The sequence below is a fragment of the Tachypleus tridentatus genome, chromosome 8 (assembly GCF_004210375.1).
Source record: "Tachypleus tridentatus isolate NWPU-2018 chromosome 8, ASM421037v1, whole genome shotgun sequence".
In the NCBI taxonomy this organism is placed as follows: domain Eukaryota; kingdom Metazoa; phylum Arthropoda; class Merostomata; order Xiphosura; family Limulidae; genus Tachypleus; species Tachypleus tridentatus.
In genome coordinates this window covers 127,307,192-127,329,886 of record NC_134832.1, presented here as the reverse complement: position 1 = coordinate 127,329,886, position 22,695 = coordinate 127,307,192, and the positions used below count along the sequence as shown (strand labels likewise).

Here is a 22,695-nt window from a genome sequence, read left to right as displayed (position 1 = left end):
ATCTTTGAAATAATAATCACCAAATAAGAACTCCGATAATCCGAAGTTTATTACATTAATGACAACAGGGAGGGGTTGGTGTTATTATTTAGTGTTTATCTTTGAACTAAAGATTATCTTTGAACTAATGATAAACAGTTCATAATCTGTGGTTCTGGAGTCGAAAATTTCGAAAAAAAAAAGTTGTTAAAAGTGCGAAGTGGTTGTTATTCTCACTGTGCGATCAGATGCAAGACTCGGGTGGGTTAGAATGTATTCTTTGGACGGCTGGTATGAATAATAAAACTTCGATTAAAATAACCTGAAGAAGGTCTAAACGTTGTACTTTATTTTAAAGGTTTTAATGCCCATATCAGCCGTCTTGAGAATACATCTTTACTTAAAGTGGGTTTCTCGTCATAATGGGTAAGTTAGCTTGTATCCACTTCTAACTGAAATTTTAATGAGCTCGTGTACTCGTATTTTGTAGGTGACTTGTAGTTTTACAAATTTAGAAAGCTTTAAAACTGACACAAGTGTATTTATATACGATCCACGAGCGCATAGGAACGGGTAGAACGACTATGGTCTCGAACATAATTTTAGTTGTTGACGTAAATACTGAATGTAGCTTAATTTGTGGGTAATATATTTGGATGATTTCTGAATTTGAATGTAAAACTGTTTGTAATAAAAGGAGTTACAAGAAGCAATGGGTGTTTTGAGACTGTGCGACTTTTTGGTAGGTTATATTTTATTTGTTAAAAATTTTCATGTAAAGGAGTGTGAAAAAGAAAACTCAATACTTTGTATTATCAATTTTTTTTAATTTCTGAGTGAAATAGAACAGATATTATATACCCCAGTGGCTTAGCAAACGGGGTTTCCACACTCTGTGTATGTGTGTTTGTTTTGAATTTCACACAAAGCTACACGAGGGCCATCTGCGCTAACCGACCCTAATTTAGCAGTGTAATACTGGAGGGAAGGCAGCTAGTCATTACCACCCACCGTCAACTCTTAGGCTACTCTTTTACCAACGAATAGTGGGATTGACTGTCGCATTATAATGCCCCCGTGGCTGAAAGGGCGAGCATGTTTGTTGCGATAAGGATTCGAACCTGCAACCCTCGGATTAAGAGTTAAGTGCTTTATCCATCTGTCCTTGCCGGGCCGTCTGTGTGTGTGTGTGAGCAGCAAATTAAATATTTAATAAAATGTCAGTGACAGAGATCATATGTAATCGTGTTTAAAGAAGTTTTATTAAATTACACAAGTTTATTATATATATAAAGTTGAAACATAATATATGATAAACATGTCTAATTCTTAAGGGGCAGGCCCTCTCTTTAGCTACGTTTCTGATACGCTCTATTTGAAAGATTTAGAAACAAGGTTATGTTTGAAGGAATTTGCTGAGAAACTGGTGTATAAGTCAGTAAATATTTTCTTACGGTAAATATATGTGGCAAGGTTATTGTTTTATTCCATTTCACAAGTAATATTTATAAATGGATGTTGTGAGTTTAGGTATTATGAACACTTCGTGGCGTGATGAATGTTATGAAATAGTATAAAAGTATAATCAACATACCTTGTATATGATACTGGTTTGTAATGAAGTCAGTAATTATTCAACCTTTGTCATTCGTAATAATACAGACGAATATTTGCAAGGGTCAGACCTAAAGGTGATCCCTTCGCCATTCCGTCTGTCTGGTTAAAATGATGACCATTAAAAATGAAGTAATTGCCAATTTAAAATGCTGATCGAATTTTTGTTGGTTAAAGTGTTATCCTCTCCTAAGCGCCCGTGGGTTGTATGTAAATACCTTTGTTGTAGTTGTAAAGCCTCCTACAAATACAGACGAGTCGGCATGGCCAGGTGGTCAGGAAGCTCAACTCCTAATCTGAGGGTCGCGGGTTCGAATCCCTGTTACATTAACATGCTCGCTCTTTCAGCCGTGGGGGCGTTATAGTGTGATGGTCAATCCACTATTAGTTAGTAAAGAAGTAGCCCAAGAATTGGCAGTAGGTGGTATTGACTAGTCTTACATTGCAAAATTAGGGACGGCCAGCGCCGATAGCTCTCATATAACTTTGAGCGAAATTCAAAACAAAACAAACCCCTAAAAGTTAAAATAAAATTAAAATGAAACTCAAAATTACCTTTAATGTAAAAATTCAAAAGTTGGAGATGATAAAGTTAAATAAGAACTAAGCTAGCATCTACAGACACTATACTAAAATGAACCCTAGCAAAGTCTAGTTAAATTTTCTTTACTGCTACATTTTATAGTGTAATTGCAATAAAAGTAACACTTTAGCCATTGATGTAAATTCTAAAGTTAGAGGTCGTTAAAGCACTCAACTCGTAATCCGAGGGTCGCAGGTTCAAATCCCCGTCACACCAAACATGCACGACCTTTCAGCTGTGAGGGCATTATAATGTTATGGTCAATCCTACTATTCGTTGGTAAAAGAGTTGGCGGTGAGTGGTCATGGCTAATTGCCTTCCCTCTTGTCTTACACTGCTAAATTAGGGATGGCTAGCACTGATAGCTCTCGTGTAACTTTGCGCGAAATTCAAAACAAACCAATAATTAGCATTACATCTACTATCTTAAGCTGTTCTATCTTATACATAAGTTGCAAGTGTACTATTTAATACATACATGGTATGTTATATCACAACCTGGTGCTTGAAAAGCAATGGAGTGTTAAGCTCTTGCAACCAACAATCTTTCAACTAAATTACTTTGGGTTAATCAGACAGAAATTAATGTAAGACATACATTGTATCAAGAAAGACTAACTGATAGCTCAGAAAGCAACGACTGCAACTTTTTTCAGCCAGTGATCCTATAATCATTGACTACCCTGAACATTAGCAGCAACTGTACCTTAAAGTACACACATGCTATCTAACGTGACCACTCAGGAGCTTGGAAAACAGGGGATTGCTAAATATTTTTAGTCAATACTCTTTCCACTACTTGACTGTCTCAGTTAATGTTTGGCAGTCAATTCCAAACATAATGACCCAGAAATCATCGTCAGCATCCTAGCTAACCAGGGTGTTTTCTAACAATTTTTCGGTGCTCTTTCGTTTGGTTTGTCAAACAACCAGATAAGTATTTGCAATTTACTTCTCTACTTCGTTAGCTCAGCTGAGGTGCGTGTCGATAGCAACTCATCTTACCCTAACTCAGCAGTCCTGACCTTCAATTCCTGGCTGCACCAAAAGTGATGAATTTCGTAAAACAGGGTACCAAATTATTGAAGTGCTTGGTGGGAAGTCAGTCCAACCAGAGCCAAGATATTTCCATATTGATAGCATATACTAGAACTCAACCTTGCCTTGAGGCTAAACATTTCTCTCCTTGACTGTTTTATCGAAACCTCTCATTTGACATGCAGTATATTTTCATACTGTTTGGTTCAAAAGCCGTGCACATCTGCTACAGCAGTTTGTAACTACTATACATACTTTTGTGACCGTTTTGGTATATCTTCTATAGGGGGGTATGCCAGAAATCATGCCTATGCCGTGGGGGTGTTATAATGTGACGGGTTGATCCAACTATTCGTTGGTAAAAGAGTAGCCTAAGAGCTGGTTGTGGGTGTTGATGACTAGCTGCCTTCCATCTAGTCTTACACTGCTAAATTAGGGACGGCTAGTGCAAATAACTCTCGTGTAGCTTTGCGCAAAATTCAAAAAACAAATAAATAATACATTTAGATTAATTTCACATGAAAAACCTGCGAATAGACAGTTTGTCCTCACTGTCGTAAAAATCCTACCTTCTCAGATACCTCTATAACTTGATACATTTTATCTGTCTTATATCTAAGTGTACTTATTTGTTATTTTTTAATTTCGCGCAAAGCTACTCGAGGGTTATCTGCGCTAGCCGTCCCTAATTTCGAAGTGTAAGACTAGAGAGAATAGGCAGCTAGTCATCACCACCCACCACCAACTCTTGGGCTACTCTTTTACCAACGAATAGTGGGATTGATCGTCACATTATAACGCCCCCACGGCTGAAAGGGCGAGTATGTTTGGTGCGACGGGGATTCGAACCAGGGACCCTCGTATTACGAGTCAAACGCCTTAACACACTTGGCCATGCCGGGCCTTAAGTGTACTTTATGAGCAAAGAAGGAAAATGCTGTTGGATTACACTATGTTTCCTTTGGACGTTAAAACTGACATAACTATGATATTTACATTACCGTTTGCACGAGAGTAACGCTAGGGCCTGATTAAAAAAGTATTTTAAACTTGTGAGTTTTAGTAATCCTTTGAATTCGTTTAATCTTAAAATCGTTTAACAAAATGAAAATGCCTAAACAAACATGTATAGATATCTTTGCAAACATTTTGCCAACATAATTCTAAGATATATCTTCACTACTTGCAGACTGTCGGCACCTGAGGCGATTCCTAAACGGGAAGAAGTTTCGAATCTAGGAGGAGCAGAATTAGCTACTGCTAAGTGCTGAGAATTGAGAATGCACACATACAAATACAAATTAGGATACCGAAAACGGAAAGGAGCAGAAGGAAAGAGAAATGAATTAAGTTAGAGGACGTCAGTCAATCATCCAATTTTATAAGAGCTTAGCTGCATTAACCTAGAGCCAAATAGATGAAGGTCATGTTGATTCCTTTCTATAAGGTGTGGAACAGCAACATACAGCAAGTATTTCAAGCTCTAGCCTCGCAATCTGCAAGAGTGGTGAAGTGTTATCACTGCCAAAAACATTATCTGCACGAAGACGAGGGTAAAGAGATGTGCACAGATAGAGAATGTAAAAAATACTGGATTGAGACCTAAATACATTACAGTTTCAGTGCGCTGAAAAAGGTTTTGCTTGATGTACTAGGGCATGAAGAAATGTTTTATACTGGCACAGTAACTGGACAGTGACACAATTGTTTGTCTACTGGTTTACAACCTTAGAATCTGGGTTTTGATATGCACGGGGGGCAAAGAATAGATGGCCCAATGTATAACTTTCTTTTTAACTTCAAGCAAAAACAAGCTTCGCACTGTGAAGCTAATTCCAAAAGATGTAAATGATCATAGTTTTTTGAACATTTTTTTTTTCTATTCGAAGCCGTCAAAGAACAGATAAAAATATTCTCGAGATTGGTTTATTTGGAGTGCCGCCTGCACGCGCGTTGTACTGAGTTCCAGGTTTGTTGTTCTTAACTGAAGTTGAAAATTATGGACAAGGTAACTCGCTGGCAGAAAGAAAATGTTATTGAGCATCTGTGAAAAATAAAATAAACTGTACAAAATACTTCCTGAGTATTAAAAACAACATAGAAGTATGGAAGGAATTAGAATAGCCGCTGTTAGGACGTAGAGTAGACAGTAAGCTTTATAAACTTAGTAGTACCAATGGAGATGAATTTAGCTGCGTGTTAGCTAGTTCATTTCCTCGGAATCTTCGGCCCGGCATCGCCAGATGGTTAAGGTACTCGACTTATAATCCGAGGGTCGCGGGTTCGAATCCCTGTCACACCAAACATGCTCGTCCTTTCAGCCGGGGGGCGTTATAATGTTACCGCCAATCCCACTATTCGTTGGTAAGAGAGTAGCCCAAGAGTTGGTGGTGGGCAGTGATGACTAGCTGCTTTCCCTATAGTCTTACACTGCTAAATTAGGGACGGCTAGCGCAGATAGCCCTAGAGTAGCTTTGCGCGAAACTCAAAACAAAACCTAGCAATCCAACATTGTCAAACTCAGATGATAGAGCGCTTGCTTAGCATGCGAGAGGTACCGGGATCGTTACCTGGCCGCTCCAGAATTAGGAGGAAGAGGTTAACGAAACCTAACTCTCCTGGGTAGATAAACATCAATACCCAAATACCCATACAGAAAGAGAACATTGTCAAGAGAGCATGTAGTGACGAAAAAGTGAAATTGACTTGTTTATGAATTTCTGGTTGAAGAAGATGAGAGCTAATATTAAGTAACTCCAATATTTCAAGTCTTTGTAAATAATACATCGAGGGTCTTGCGTAGCATCAAGGCAATCTAAAGGTATGTGATTACATACAACTTTGCAATGAACACAAAAATCTGAAACAAGTTTCTCTGATTAAGGACAAAGTCGCATCAAACAATGGCATAACCTAATGAAACATTTGAGTTTGATCTGTCGTTAATGTCCAGTATGCCAAAATGTGGCTCAGGAAAGGTTACCTAAAAGCCCAAACGATACTTTTCGGTAAAATAGTCTGAATCCTTCATGGGACTCAGTGCGAGATCACGGTAGTGGTAGTAGTCAGTCAGAGAAGGATAAGTAGATCATAGAATTATGCAGTTGTATTCAGTGTCAAGCTCATCACTCATCCAGTTTCAGTAACACTAAGGGAGAAATTTAGAATAGCAGACAGTGGAATAACTACAAAAGATAGGTACCCAGCCAAAAAAAAAATCCCCTTATTTTCGTACAATTGTAGTTATGATTCTGGCTGATTGGGTCCCTCCTTTTGGTTTGGGTATTCCCACAATCGTGGAGGCATACTTACGTCATTTATATCAAACTCTGCATTTAGAAAAAGTATGGCTTTTAGAAGCAGGAGGCTAAAATACAAGGTGTCCTAACTTTTTCACATGAGTGTAACTACCAGCGTTAGTAGAGAAACCAGCAAAACTTTATATTGACATTTACAAGTCAATCCACTTTCTTTAATTGGCATTGCTTAAAAGCAGATGGACACAATGATCATTCAACTCATATACATTGCCATCTATGCTGCTTAATTTAAAAGCACACCTCTTCACTACACATAAAAACCACTCGATAGCTCAGAAAGTAACGGTTGCAACACCCTTTTTGCTGAGTTTTCAACTTTTAATGATTTTCAGGCATAGGTATTGATGACATGCTTGGCATAACATCTACTAAAATCAGCCATCCTAATTGTGTGATTACTAAGCATCTATCACAAGATATCACATTGAGATCTCTCTGTAAATTTTTACTTGAAAGCTTAGAAAGTATTGGTTGGAATAACCTTTTGATCCTTTTAGTCTTCTGGTCAACAAATCATTCTACCTTTGTGACAGTTGAGAACTATTACCAGATATCATATTATCTCTCTATGAAAATATGTTTGATAGCTTGGAAAGTAAGAGTTCAATCACCTTTGGGTCCCAATAATATTGTGATCAGCAAACACTCTTAACTTTGTGATAATTGAATGACAATCACATAATCATACATTTCATAGCGAAACATTATTTGATAACTTGAGAAACAAGGAATGATACTTCCTTTCAGTCACAGATTTTACAACTAGTAATTGCCCTAACTGCTGGTTTGCCAGTTGGTTCAATAAAAAACAATAAGGGGTCTTTGTTGGCATCTCAGACAACCAATAAAATTATATTGCTTCTCTTCTCCAGGTGCTTCTTCATCTAACTTACTTTGCACAGCCAGATAAATACTTTCAACATCTTACTCCACATCGGTTGAACTAAGATTAAAGAAAAAAAGTGCTCAATCATTAATAATCATCTGTAATTCTTAGTCAAACCAGTGCATAATACGCTTCCCAGTCGTATTTTTTTATGTGCTCCATGTGTTTACATGCATCACAACACTACTGCTCTCGTACTTTAACAGACAAATCCACTGGAGTATAAACTAAGAACTTGTACTGCCAATGCTGAACTGCTCTGCTGCTAATTCATACCAAATTTGTACCCATTCTTCATGATGGAAATTTCATTCTTTGACTAGTTTGTTTTATCATATCTCTGCCACACAGCAACCTTCCATAGTAGTTGGTAGGCACACCTTAGCCATTTCACATATTCTTGCAAACATAGCACATCTGCTTTATGAGATGCATAATGCATCACGTTTACACGCAATAGCGTTTCCTAATGATAAATGTCTGGCAACTAACAAACTGATCCCTGTTCTGTTGTGTTATGCTCTAAAATGCTGTATGACAAGTGCTCATCAAAGTCAGTTTGGTCATGATTAACAAAACAGGCACCTGTTTTGATAATTTGTATTATCCACTGGGGTTAATAAGGTGAAGTGAGTGTCTTCATCACATTCAACACCTTACACAATTCACTGTATAGTTGGCTATTGAAATTAGCTCCATTATCCATGAGAATTTCTTCAGGTATGTCAAGTTAGGTTATTCAGCATTCTACCACTACATCAGTGTTGGATTGTGTTAAAGTATCGATACAAATAATGAAGCAATCAATAATGACCAACAAACGTTGATTACTTTAATCTTCTGGAGAGGACCAGCGGTATACAAGGTTATTTTCTATGAAGAAGAAACCAACAGTTCTATTAAGAAATTTGCACTATCTAGACTGATTTTCCTTTGGAATTACACGTCGTACAATGCTTCGACTTCAACGTAGACAGTAAAACTACTGTCGTATATTAGCATAAGTATCATGAAACACTTGATGGCCCTCTCTCATATAAAGAAAAATGTTAATTTTTGTATCCATACTTATAGTTCTTTTCAAGTCCAGAAACTCGTGTTAACACTTCTTTCAGTTTCACCTATATAATGTTTTTCGCAGGATTGGCCTGATATTAAATAATTGCCTTGTTCTTTTTTATTTCTGATATATATTGTGTTTGAAGTTAAGCTATTTTTAAGGGTGTTCGAATATTTTCAAGGTAACATGAACAGTGGTGTAATTATAATTTTGCTGACCTTTTTCATTTCGGTATGTTAATTTTGTATTTAAGAGAGTCATAATAAGGTATAGTAAGAATTACAAATATGTTATGCTCTATTTTTATTTATGTATATTTTGTTAAGTTGGTAATTTATAATAGGAATAAATACAGACCCACCCTTTAAGTTCCTAAATTAACTTACTTGGTTTGTTTTGTTTGTTGTTTGAATTTCGCACAAAGCTACTCGAGGGCTATCTGTGCTAGCCGTCCCTAATTTAGCAGTGTAAGGCTAGAGGGAAGGCAGCTAGTCATCACCACCCACCGCCAAATCTTGGGCTACTCTTTTACCAACGAATAGTGGGATTGACCGTTACATTATATCGTCCCCTCGGCTGGGAGGACGAGTATGTTTGGCGAGACGGGGATGCGAACCCGCGACCCCAAGCTTACGAGTCGCACGCCTTAACACGCTTGGCCATGCCAGGCCCAACTTACTTGGACAACTCATACTTTGAAGAGTATAGTGTTTTCATTGCCTTCGCCTTCCTTACACCATTTATATTTGTAAGTTTGTCCATTTTCGTGAGCTAAGAAAACATTGTTATATCTAAAGCAGACACATTAAATTCGCTGTCACGAAATAGGTATGCTGTATGAACAAGGGATAATCATAAAATTAATGCAATATATTTGTAGTAATACAGAATATTAACTTTACCGTTAGATTACACTTTTCTGTCGAATTGGATCCTTAAAAAAAGGTGTTCTCACGAGTGCAAGTTTTGTAGGTTTATATAATAGAAAGTTTTTAAGCATTGCACATAATGTTGCAGATCTGTCTGTAACATTTTATCTATGGATGTAAAATTATTATATTTATTTTTAATAGTTGATTATTCCTTGTGCACTTTAGTAACGGCGTTTTTCGTTTTCTCTGTTAGGTCGTTTGGGTTTGTCCTCGCGTGGGAATTTGTTACAAGCGAAATTTTTTTTGAGTGGTTTTGGTTAAATGACAAGTAGAAAATAAAGGCAGCCCTAAGATCTGCTTTAATTAACTGTGTTTAATTTTACAAGCAATTAGATTATAAAGCCTGTCACTTTGACATATACTTTATTTTCAGTTTAATAAATCCCTTAAAAGTGTTTGTTACGTTGACCATTACTCTGGCCATGCAATAATATTTTAATATTGATATGTTCCTACTTTACAAATCTAAAACTAATTACTATTGAAATTAATAATAATTTGATATTATTATTATTAGTTAGTAACAACACCTTGCATTAAGAATGTTGGAGATTTTAAACCCTGTATGGGTAATGTCACTGGCAAATTATGGGGATAAATTATAATTTTAGATATTGAATTGGAAGTTTTATTTCACTGTTTAGTACTAACCTGTAAGTGTCTGTTCGTCTGTTAGATTGTTTATTCTAGCTTATACTTTTGATTTTATAGTGTGTACTGTTAATATTAAATGGAAAAAAGGAGTCAGTTTTAGTTAACTTTTATATATGCTACTACTGAGTTTTACACAGCATTTCATTTAAACATCCTTCATTTAGTCATAATAAATATATAATACCTATTGTATATGACAAGGTGAGATAAATGAGATGTACTTAAACATTTCTGCACAAAGTTGATGAAAATGAAATTTCCTAGTACTACTACAAGCAGTTATTGTCAGTATTATGAGAATGACCAATAGAATGCTCATAATTTTATAAGAACTGTTTGATTGATTAAAATATCTTAATAAATATATCATTAAAATTATGTTTTCTCAACCTGTTATGTATATTAATAATCCATTGACTTTCCAGTTGCTGATAATAGTAGTTGCATGTAAAAAGATTTATAAAGATTTTAAAATGCATGTTTTGCATTCACCAAAAATACTTTTAACTGACTGAATTTGTCCATTTGATTCCAGTAACTAAGTTGTTCAGCAGTAAATGTAGAAGAGCATGAATTGATTGTATACTAGTATTTTTAGTTGTGAGCACAAAAAGTCTGGGAGCAAATTATGGTGGAAATTGTGTATTTGAGAACTGCTTTTGAAGAGTACAGAATTCCTTCAGATATCCAGGAATAGATATGTCTCTATAAGGAGTGTTCTCTTTGGGCTATGTCCAGGAATATATTACTTAACAAGGTGTTAGATGTGTATAAAAGGTTCTCATGGAGTAATGGGAAAGCTGGTTTCCAATGTAATAGTTGATTGTATTCTTAAGATGGACTCCATATAGCAGGTTAGGTAACTAGATGTTTGAGGAAGGTCTATAGAATTTCATTAATGATAGTTTAAAAGTGTGAAGTGATGATACAGCTAGGGTAAAGAGGAGATTATAGAAAGAAGATTCAGAGCATAATAAGGTAAACAATAGCTTGAAAGATAACTATCAGATGTGAAGGTAAACATAGTACATTCAAGATTATACTTAGTTGTTGTTGTTCTAACCTTAGGAACAAAATGGTTGAGTTGATGGCTAGAAATGAAATGGAGAATTAAGATGTAATGGGAAGTAATTGAAATAGGCAATATTTCGAAAACAGTTATCACAGTTTTAGCAGAGCAGTAGATAAACTATTTAACCCTCAACTGGGAAGGTCAGAATACCCTTAAATAAACAATTACAACAGTAAGATATAGAATTGCTAATTCACATCTACTCTGCTCAACACTCAAGAACTGATTGAAGATAGAGTGCAGAAATTATCAAGTATAAATCAGCACTAGCTTAGAAGATCAAGTATAAATCAGCACTGGCTTGGATAGAATATCAAGTAGAAAAATCAGTCTGGATGGTTCCATCTTACCTGTTAATAATTAAGTAATGAGACACAGGTTTGTTGCTTATAGTAAAGATAGTTAAATTTTATGTATTTATAAATATGTTGATTACAAGTCCAAAGAAGAAATCATCTATTTTGATATCATTGACTAGGTAGGTCTTACTTGGAATACTGTGTGTAGATTTAGTTCCCATATCTTTAGGATATTAATTTATTGGAAACATTTTGGAGGAAGGTTGACAGGGTTATTCTGGGATTAAAAGGGTTATCTTTTGGCAGTAGGTTAGAAGCACCTATGTTTATTTTGAGAAATTGAAATTGACCTGATTATCTAGAGGATTCACAGGACAAAAAAAACCTCTGGTTTATTTGTTTCATATACTGAAGATAATCATGTGAGAAAACAATTTTATGATTCAAAAAATACAGGCTAAGCTCCAGCCAAAACAGTTTTATTTTTCAAATATGCTTAGCATGTGGAAAATACTATTGGCAGTAGTGAAGATCAGAATGTTACAAGAGTTTAAGATGTAGATAGAATTTTTACAAAATAAAGGGAGGATTTAAATATTAATGATCTCTGGGGTAGGAACAACCTTGAAAAAAAACAATGGTCCCTTCTTGCTCTAAATGTAAAGTTTATTTTTTAAAACCATTTAAGTTTCACTGGATTTTTGTTTTGAAGTTTACTTGCAAATGATTTGTCAGCACTATGAACAGGGATTGTAGAATTTTGTTTTAAAAAATGTATTCTTTAACGTAATTGAATTTTGGTTAAAAGTGCATGCTCAATTAGTTTGAACACTTAGATTTTTCTTTTTGATATGTCAACATAGAGAGCTGTTAATTTACTTTGCATTATAAAAACTTTTCTTTATTGTGGAAGGAGGAAGATCTCAGTATGCTGAAGAGCATTCACTTTTTGTTTTTCTACATAACATCTAATACAACTCTTCCTAATCTCCTAAGCAAATAGGGCATACTACTGCAATATTTCACTTTCACTTGTTAAATTAATTTTAATAAATAATTTGAAGATTTCATGAAAAATTTGGACTAGTTAAAATGACTGAAATATGAAGGGAAATACATAGTGACTGACCTTGAAATTACTTGTTGTTTTTTTGCATTGAAGCTGCATTTGTTATTTATATTACAAGTATTTCCTGATCTATATAAAGTAAGAAATTTGGTCTTAAACAGTGCTGAAATAAATATATTTGTTTCTGTTTTTGTAATGATGGGTGAGCTACTTATCCATATGTTTATTAATTTTGTTTTTAACCTATTTCCAGGTGCTGATAACAAAACAATAGCAACAAAAAACTGGCACACTGATGAAGCAGTTCTTCAAAATGCTTGTAATGATGATTATAACACTTATTATGTCGGTTTACTCGGATGCTGAACCCAGGATTGGTATGCACCATAATACGTTACATTAGTTTGGAAGGATTCTGTATGGATGGAATGAGTGTTATTGTAGTACTAATAAGCATGGAATAAGATTAGTTTTAGCATTTATCAGGAATTCTTAGTATCTGTGTTTCTGGTGTAATAACACTTGTGTGTATTTGATGCAATTAATTTAAGTAATTCAGATAATATAAACCTTACAGGCTGAAAGATAGTGTGAGTACATATTTACAATGTACATGTGAAATACAAACGTAACCATACATCATCCTTTTTATACAAAGCTATTGTAGGAGGTGGTATTGGTGGTGCATCTAACATCATCCTTTTTATACAAAGCTATTGTAGGAGGTGGTATTGGTGGTGCATCTAACATCATCCTTTTTATACAAAGCTATTGTAGGAGGTGGTATTGGTGGTGCATCTACAGCTTATTATCTTCGAGAACTTTTTCCTGATCCAACAGCTACTGTTGACTTGTATGAAGCACATAAAGTTGGTGGCCGTCTTGCAACTACTACAATAGCTGGCCGAGAGTATGAAACGGGAGGATCCATAATTCATTATAGCAATTTTTATATGAAAAATTTTACTTCACTTTTAGGTATAGTGGGCTTGATTTTTTGTGATTACAGTACATAGATGCTGTAGATTGATTCATATTTAAGCAATATATTGTTTGAATATTACTTCGAAAGTACAATGTCAAACATAAAAAAAAATAATAATAATTTTACCATTTTGATGTGTTCAGTAGTTATCAAAGTTCTGTCTCACTGCCTAGATAGTTTTTCAGGTGTATTATTAAGATTGAAAACTCTATTAGTTTTATATAGGATGAGCTCCTGGGATTGTTTAGGTGATCAAATATTGTAAAAAGTACCCAAGAAGTAATCAACATATTAGTATTTTGTAATGGATGTTCACATAAAATGTGAAACAGATTTTTATGTGTTTGACATAACTAATGTATTGCCATTCGGTAATGCAGGTACGTAAGTTGTTACTTTCCAATATTGTAGGTACACAGTATACAGCTACAACATTCCATTCATGCAATGGATTTGTTTGTTTTTTGAATTTTGCACAAAGCTACAAAAGGGCTGTTTGTGCTAGCCATCCCTAATTTAGCAGTGTAAGATGAAAAGGAAGGCAGCTAGTCATCACCTCCCACCACAAACTATTGCGCTACTCTTTTATCACAGTGGGATTAACCATCCCATTTTAACATCCCCATGGTTGAAAAGATGAACAGGTTTAGTGTGATGGGTATTCAAACCCACAACTCTCAGAATATGAGCCGAGTGTCCTAACCAGCTAGCCCTACCAGGCCTCTTGCAATGAAACCATGCATAAAAAAATGAATTAGATTTATAATGTTGCATTTAAGCCAAAAGTTTATGTAAGCACTGCTCATGAGATTTTTGGTTTATGATATAGAAATAAGTTTTGTATAACACATGGAACAGTGGTAGTATAGTTAATGAAACTCAACATAGCTCATTTTGTAATGTTATCCTAAATTTTAAATATTTCACAGAAAATATTCTTTTGAATATCTTAGGACTAAAATCAAGAGCAGGTGTTGTGGAACTCACTGGATTCTACAATGGAAAGGAATAAGTATTTAAGGAAAGTTCCTGGTTTCTGATGACCCAAGTAAAGATGTTGTGGCAGTATGGGTGGAGTGCTGTTAAACTTGAGCCCTGGATATCTAAAATGATTGATCATTTTCTGAAGTATGTTATGCTGTCATTTTATATATATTTTTTTTTTTTCATTCATTTTTAATTAATTTATCAATAAAGGTGAGGTGCTGGAAAATTAGTGATTACCAGATGTTACACCAGTGTTTAAGGGAGGAAAAATCTAGTAATTATTAGTCAGTTTGTTTTACTTAAGTTGTTAGAAAGTTACAACATTGTATAGTTAAAGGTATTCTTGAGAGCATTCAGACGAGTTTTTTCTAATCTCAGATTTAGAAAGAAATGGTTAATTTTTTTTTTTTATAACTTTGCTGTGGAAACTAGATGCAGTTTATGAATAAAAGCTCTGGGTATAGCTGTGAAAAAAGTCTAAAGACTCTTATGATAATGTGTGTTAGTTTATATGTAATAAGACAGAGTGGTAGGTTGCAAATAAATAATATTGAGTACAAGTCAAAGTCAATTAGAAGTTCATTCTTTAAGTTTATTTTGCAATCTTTTAAATATTGAGTTATTTAAGATGTAGAATGTTTTATCTGAGGGATCAGGGAGGACGTAATTATCTGTACATAATAAGAAAATAATTATTAAATATAAAAAAGAATATAATAACATTTAAAGTTTGATGTCACCAGATCTTCATTAAATACCACAGACACAGTACTGATGCATACAATACTGAAGTATTACTTGTCCAAAAATTTGTGTGAAATAATTGCCTGTAGCTTAGTGTACCACCTACAATTTGACCATTTTTAAGGATTTGAATTATTAGATTTCTCTTGAAAAACAATATATGAAGTATGTCAGTTAGTTTGAAAATAGGACATAAAAAAGAATAAATTAGTATGGAAATTACATGGATTTAAAAAATTTTGGGTACTTGTAATAAGTACATGCTGTTATTGATAAGGCCTAGGAGTAAGCAAAGTTTTTTGCTATTATTGGTGAGGCCTACAGGTAATGATAATATTGCTGTTAGTTATGAGGCTTAGGAGTAAGTGTGATTATTCCCCTTGAAGAACTGAAGTATGTATAATATTTTATCCTTTTTTGTTGATGAAATTAAAAAAAAAAAGGAAACCATTTATTAGCTTTAAAGCACCACTGTAATTAGAAGTACAAGTTTAAAACAGTTAAAACCATTCTTTCCTCAAGATCTTAATTTGGAAAAGTAAATAAAATAGGATATATAAAATTTAGTCCTTTACCATAGGTGTCCACAGAATTTGTTTCAGGTGGGGGACAAGCCATTGCAGAGCACAGACCATTGTCTTGATGTTTGAATGCAATGAACTGCCTAATTATGATTTATGTACACCCAATTTTCTCATTTATATTTAAATAGTGTTATTTTCTAATACATGTTTTTATAAATTATTCAAATTTTCTTCAGAAATTTGCAGGGGGATTAAACTCTCTATCCTGCAGATTCCCATGTCATTTACAAAACTATGAAAAATATAATAAAATTTACATGTCGAAAACATAAATAGTGTCCTTACACTGTAACTACTGCATATGCTGTTGGGCATTTATTTATTTTGTTATAATTTATTACATTTTTTTCTTTAATGTTGTCATAAAATATAAGTAAATTCAATTTTAGTACATGCATAAAATGGTGTTCATGATTACTAATAGATTGCTTGCCATTTCTATTTCAAAAATGGAATGTTTAACAACTTATGAGTTTACAGGTGTGCAAGCTTGATCTCTGTTAGCATAGTGCTTCAATTGTTTGTTATCAGTGATCATTTGGAAATGCATCTTGAAAATTACTATTAAATAAATGATTCCCATCATAGTTTTAGAAAGCAGTTGTTTAGGCTTATAAAATGTTCTAAACTTGTTGACAGGGTTTCTGCTTTTCTTAAATATGACCTAAGATATCCTTATAAGAGTTAGGTATTTTTATTATCATAACTCCTTTGGCTTTGGTTAGGTGCTACACAAAAGCGAGTTAGGTTATCAAGGAATTGATGAAAAGTTTAGAGAGTGAATAGAAAATAATCTTTGGGTTTTGGAGGCATAAAGCAAAAATATGAGTGATAAACATTTTTCTAATTTTCAGTATGTTGCTTGTTAGGTCTCCAAGGGATCTGATTTGTGATGACTTCTGCTGTTTATTTGTGTCACTTATTTGTATACCTATTAGGATTGTTCTGTGGAAAATGTTCCATAACTTAAGAAATTCTAAAAAGTTTTACTTAATGAGTGGGCTAGGATATGTAGCATGAGCTTCAATATTGAAAGAGAATGCTGTCCGTTTGACTGATGTCATGAAACAAAACTGTCCATTTTATTTAGAAAATTGTGATAGAGTTTGCTTGATGTGGAGTGTTGCTGGTAGTTTGAATTTATTAAACTTTTGTTGATAAGTGTCCTAAAACAAAAGGGTTGGTGGTTTTGTTTTGATTGTTTCATTGACAGGGCAAATGTCACTTTTTTTTGTTTACCTCTTGAATTCAAGATGTTACCTTGAATTAAGTAGGTGATTATTATTTGTCCAAAAAAGTATTTAATATTTTTTTATTTTTCACTAGTATTTATGTGCTCCAGGACAAGGGATATGCCTTCACTAATGTAGAGAAACTGCTTCAAGCTGTTCATCCTTCCTTTGTCAATATGACACAACAAACCCTGAAAAGTTACTTTCAGCTGCAAGGCTTTTCAGATCTCTTTATCAATGAAATTATTCAAGCTATTATGAGGGTGAATTATGGACAAGACACTAAAGTCAATGCTTTTGTTGGTAAGTGTGAAACATCTATATGTACACGTTTTACAAACGCATTTTAAAATCAGGAAAAATAAACCTATTACACTTCTTAAATCATTATATTTATAAATTTAAGATTATGATAAGTTAGACCATACCAAAAAAAAACATTTTGTTTGGATCTTGCCATAATGCAGAAGGTTATGTACATTACTTTTTCTACTCCTCCCTGCATGCTTTCCATAATTCATCTGTTGTACAACAGTTTCCTGTCACCTATTTCAACAGTTAAATCACATAGAAATAACATGCTTTTACATCAGCATGTAAGGGATAGCAATGTAGATGTTAAAATAAGCATTCTTGTAAACTCAGATATTCTATTCACCTGAGTAGAAATTTACCTAACAGCTGATGTGTCTTGATTGAAGATTTTAGCATGAATCTGTAACTTAGGGATGTTAAGAAGATTCCTTTCAACAGTAATTCCTCTTGAGAAATGTAGAGTATTGTGGGTGTACCTCATAAGGATTTCCCTTATGATGTTTAAATTTAAGACTTGAAGTTATTATTCCGTGGTTGTGATGTTTTGACCACTAGTTCCACAGATATTACTTTTGAGAACTATCAATTCCCTTTAATTTCTTCTATAAAAAGACGTTTGAAAGATATGTTTTAACAGAATGTAAAATCAGAGATTGAGATGCACAAATTGTTTAAAATAGTGACTGTTTGTATATAAGATCATCTTTATAGAATCATTGTTAATTAGTTTTAGTCTTGTTGATAAAGTATCCACAAAAAAAATAAAAATGTTAAGTACACACTGCTCTGATCCTCTGTGAAGTCATATATTCTATATTGTCAAATACTGAATATTTTGAAGACTGCATAGTAATGCCATATTTTCACAGGAAATAGACCCAAATATTAATGTGTATTAGATAAGATGTTCAGAACATGCACATTAAAGTTGTGATAATGGTGTATTGTTAACCCTAGCCACAATTAACTAGTCAACCAACTCTGAGGGATGTAGCTCATACTCTCCCACCTACAGATATTCAAAGCAAAGGTAGTGCATTGAAGTGTCCAAGGTACTGTCCTCTCCTTTTCTTCAAGGATTCCCATACACTGATAATGCACAGACAATATTTTAATCTTCAGGTAAATACAACCAGAGCATTTTCTGTGAGGTTTCCTCACCACGAATATGGATTCAGGTTGAGGAGTTAAACATCAGTTATCTGTTTGTATATTATTAACATTGTTGCCTAATCTGGAAAACAAGTGTTTTAAAGTTTGGTTCTTGTGTAAAATATTTCATTTTAAATAGTGTTGAATAAATCATTTTTAACACTATAGTCAGAAATTTTATGACAAATAATAATTATCTTACATTTAAAATTATAAAGGTCTATGAAGTGGGATTTCAAATGTTATAATTATTCTTAACCATGTTCAGTATTGAATAATAAATCTGCCAACTGTGTTTTAGAAGTAACAGTATGGTTATTAAATTAGTATATGTTAATACCACTCTGTCAACATTTCCATCATGTCTACCTCCCATGTTTACTACCTTTTATCATGCTTTCTGAAAATGTAGGGATATTCCCATAAGCCAGCAACTGTCCTTCAAATGAAGAATAACATTTAGACTGATGCAACTAATTCATGAGGAGACATTTTTGCTGCAACATCCAATCCTATTGTTAGAATGGATGAAGTAACTGAAAATTATGGTGGCATTATTGAACAATTGGTATAGTGGTCTCTTTTCACCCTATTTTATGAAAACAAGGCAATATATTACTCACAACCTTTTCTTTATGGATGTGACAATATTTTTGCCCACATATAGACGTTTGTCCTATGTCTGTTTAACACAGTGATATATATTTTCCTAAAGCAACCTGCATATCAGTATATTCTGTTTTAAGTGAAATGTCTATACCCAACATTGCTCTGCTTTCTCAGTTTTGCACATGTATTTTCTCAACTTTATTTTAGGTGCCATATCTTCAGCTAGTATAGGAGCACTTTGGAGTGTTCATGGAGGAAACAAACGTGTTCCAGAAGAATTGCTGAAACATGCCAAGGTAGAGGTTCACAATGCTCAAGTTACTGAAGTTGTATTGCAAGAAGATGGTAAGTTCCTAGTGCACATAAGCAGGCAAGATTTACCAAAAAATCAGCAATTACCTAATAGCAGTGAATATGACATTGTTATCATAACCGTTCCATTGATAAATGGAGTTTCCAACATTAGATTCAAAGGATTCACACCAGATATTCACAATCTTCCTGGAAAATACCATCATACTGTTGCAACTTTAGTCCATGGAAGAATAAATCATTCTGCACTTAAACTTGATTCCTCATCAGACATTGAAGCCATCGTAACAATTAATCCTGAATTGTCTTTTAACAGTATAGGAAAACAGTATCCAGTTGATTACATCAAAGGGGAGAAAGTACCTGATGTGTGGAAAGTTTTTAGTAAGAAACCATTGTCTCAATCAGATATCAACTATCTATTTGAAAAAGTAGAAGAAAAGAAAGTTGTAGACTGGTTGGCTTATCCACACTATACGCCACCTGAAAGTCTTCAACCCTTCATTTTGCACCAAGGTCTCTATTATACCAGTGCTATTGAGTGGGCTGCTAGTGCTATGGAGATGAGTGCTATAGCAGGGAGAAATGTAGCATTGTTGGTGCATTCAAACTGGCATGGAGTTAGCAGTAAAATTGACCAGATAGTATCAAGTGGCAAGATAGAATTGTAACTTCTATGATTTATAAAACTTTAGTAGAACAAGTAGTTGTTTTTGAAATGAAAACATTAATGTATAAAGTAATAAACAGAAATTAAAACTATTAAAATACTGTATTATACCTGCAAATATTGACTATGTATTGTCATTATGTGAAAGTATTTCTATTTGTAACCTGATTATTGATGAAAACTTAGCACACTTACTGCTTCATTGTATGCTTAAAAAAAATTGTATTTCATGACTTATTAACAAGCTTCTTTTTTTAATGAAAAGAAATCACAGTAAAAATTTGTGAAATAAGTGTAAAGTGGAACTGACAATCAATAAATATGTGTGTATCAGTTTGCTTCTGTGATCTCTTAATAATAATAAAATATTTATATTGAAAACAAACTGTTACATCTGTGGTGTCAAATATATATATGATTTTCATGTTGAAGTAAAGAAAGTATTTTCAATGATGTTCCTTCAGATTTTTTTTTGAACTTTTAAAAGGCCTAAGTGAAGTAGCAGAATTTTCAGAACAGGCATAAATTCTTTAAATCTGTTAAAATTTATTGTTGAAATTTTAACACATTTAAAACACCTAGTTGTGAACCTGTGGCTCATAATGAGTGTAATTGTAAAGATAATTTTTTTAGGAAATTATCACAGCTGTTATAGTGAATGTTACTCAGAAAAACTATTTAAGTTAGCATATTTGTACTTTGTAATTTATTTTACAGTGATGAAGCAGAGATATACATAGCAAAAATATAATTTAATTTTACTCTCACTAAATAAAAATGTCTCCTATGAAATTCATAATCTAAAAAGACCTTTTTTTTTTTCTTTTAAAGCCATGAGGTGAGTTGTACTTGGGATTATCAGATAAACTGTGCCAGAACTTTGGATTTATTTTGAAAATACTATTTTCCGTTTCTTATTGCTTTCTGGCCCAGCATGGCCAGGTGGTTAAGGCACTTGACTCTTAATCCAAGGGCTGCAGATTCAAATCCCACCAAACATGCTCGCCCCTTTTAGCTGTTGGGATGTTATAATGTGATAATCAATCCCACTATTCATTGGTAAAAGAGTTGGCAGTGGGTAGTAATGACTAGCTGCCTTCCCTCTAGTCCTATACTGTTAAATTAGGGATGGCTAGTGCAGATAGCCCTTGAGTAGCTTTGCACAAAATTCAAAACAAACCAAACCAATCTTATTGCTTTCCACCTTATGCCATGTTGTTTAATTAGAACTTTGTCCTTGATTTGCAGTCTGTAGATCATGGGATCGAAACTCTTCACCAAACATGCTGACCATTTCAGCCATATAGGTATTTTGATGTGATGATCAATCTGCTATTAGTTGTTAAATAGTAACCCAAAAATTTTCAATGGGTGGTGTTGATTAGCTTGCCTTCCCTCATGTCTTGCTTTAAAATCAGGGACAGTTAACACATATGACACTCAAGTAGCTTTGCACAAAATTAAAAAAAACTTTTCCTGCTGTTTTAAATATTTTTAGGCTTAATGTATTTTGAACTGCAGGTTTTTTTGCTTACGTTTCGTTTTTTTTTTCTTTAATCACTTTCTATTTTATATAAAACCCCTAGTGGCTCAACTGTAAGTTGGAAGGCTTATAAAGCTAGAAACTAGGTTTTTATATCCATGTGGGCATGGCAGAAATAGCCCATATTTTCTTAATAGCACTTAAACTTTTATATAATTATTTATCTTTTCGATATTTATCTATTCTTAGCTGTAAAATCGCTTCTAACTAAAACAAGCTTAATGTTTGAATCCCTGCCTTATCAAACACGCTTGCCCTTTCAGCCATGGGGGCATTATAATGTTACAGTCAATCCTGCTATCCATTGGTGAAAGAGTAGCCCAAGTAGACAGTGGGTGGTGATAACTAGCTGCCTTCTCTAGTCTTACACTGCTGGATTAGGGATGGCTAGTGCAGATAGCCCTCATGTCAAGAAATCTGTAGCAGAAGTTTTGTTTTTTAAATCTGATTTCTTTGTGTAACAGACTTATCAAAATTTGGGTGTTGGTGATTATGAGGAATATACTGCTGCTTTACAAAAGGATTTAAGTTATTTGGTGACTTGAATGAATAAACAGCAGATGACTTTTAATTATAACATATGCAAGGTAATGCACATGGGATATTGCAGTTTGAACTAAAGGTTTGATCAAAATAACTTTAATTAGTGATCTTGGTGTTCAGTTTATCAGTCTCTTAATTCATCCAAGCAGTGCAATGATGTTAGTAAAAGGGCAAATAGGACTATAGGTTGTATATAGAAATACTGAGTACAACTCTTAAAAAAAAAAAGTTATAATTTCATTGTGTAGGTCATGAGGTAGATCACACACACACACAAGAAGATGGTTGGATAAGTTTTCTTTAAACAGAAGTGAGTACCTCTATCCAGAAGTATTCATCTTCTTCAGATGACTCGTGGAAGGTTGCAGCAGAGGATGATGATAAGTCATGAAGCTATGAGTTAATCATTGTTATTAGTAGTGTTACATAAGATTCATCAAAAACTAATTAAAAGTAACACAGCCTACTGAGAAAGGAAGAAATGTTGACAGTTGAGATGTGGCAATAACTGGA

At 33.9% G+C, this 22,695-nt stretch overlaps 1 protein-coding gene across 1 annotated transcript; it reads left to right on the top strand.

Annotated features, from left to right (window-relative positions):
• Positions 1 to 9,582: 9,582 nt before the first annotated feature.
• On the top strand, positions 9,583 to 20,481 carry LOC143224003 (prenylcysteine oxidase 1-like). The gene is given in 6 exon segments (XM_076452469.1): positions 9,583 to 11,516; positions 12,760 to 12,883; positions 13,275 to 13,484; positions 14,445 to 14,619; positions 17,133 to 17,341; positions 19,322 to 20,481. Coding segments are annotated over 5 exon segments (1,452 nt in total). The 5' UTR covers positions 9,583 to 11,516; positions 12,760 to 12,801; the 3' UTR covers positions 20,098 to 20,481.
• The last annotated feature ends 2,214 nt before the right edge of the window (positions 20,482 to 22,695 follow it).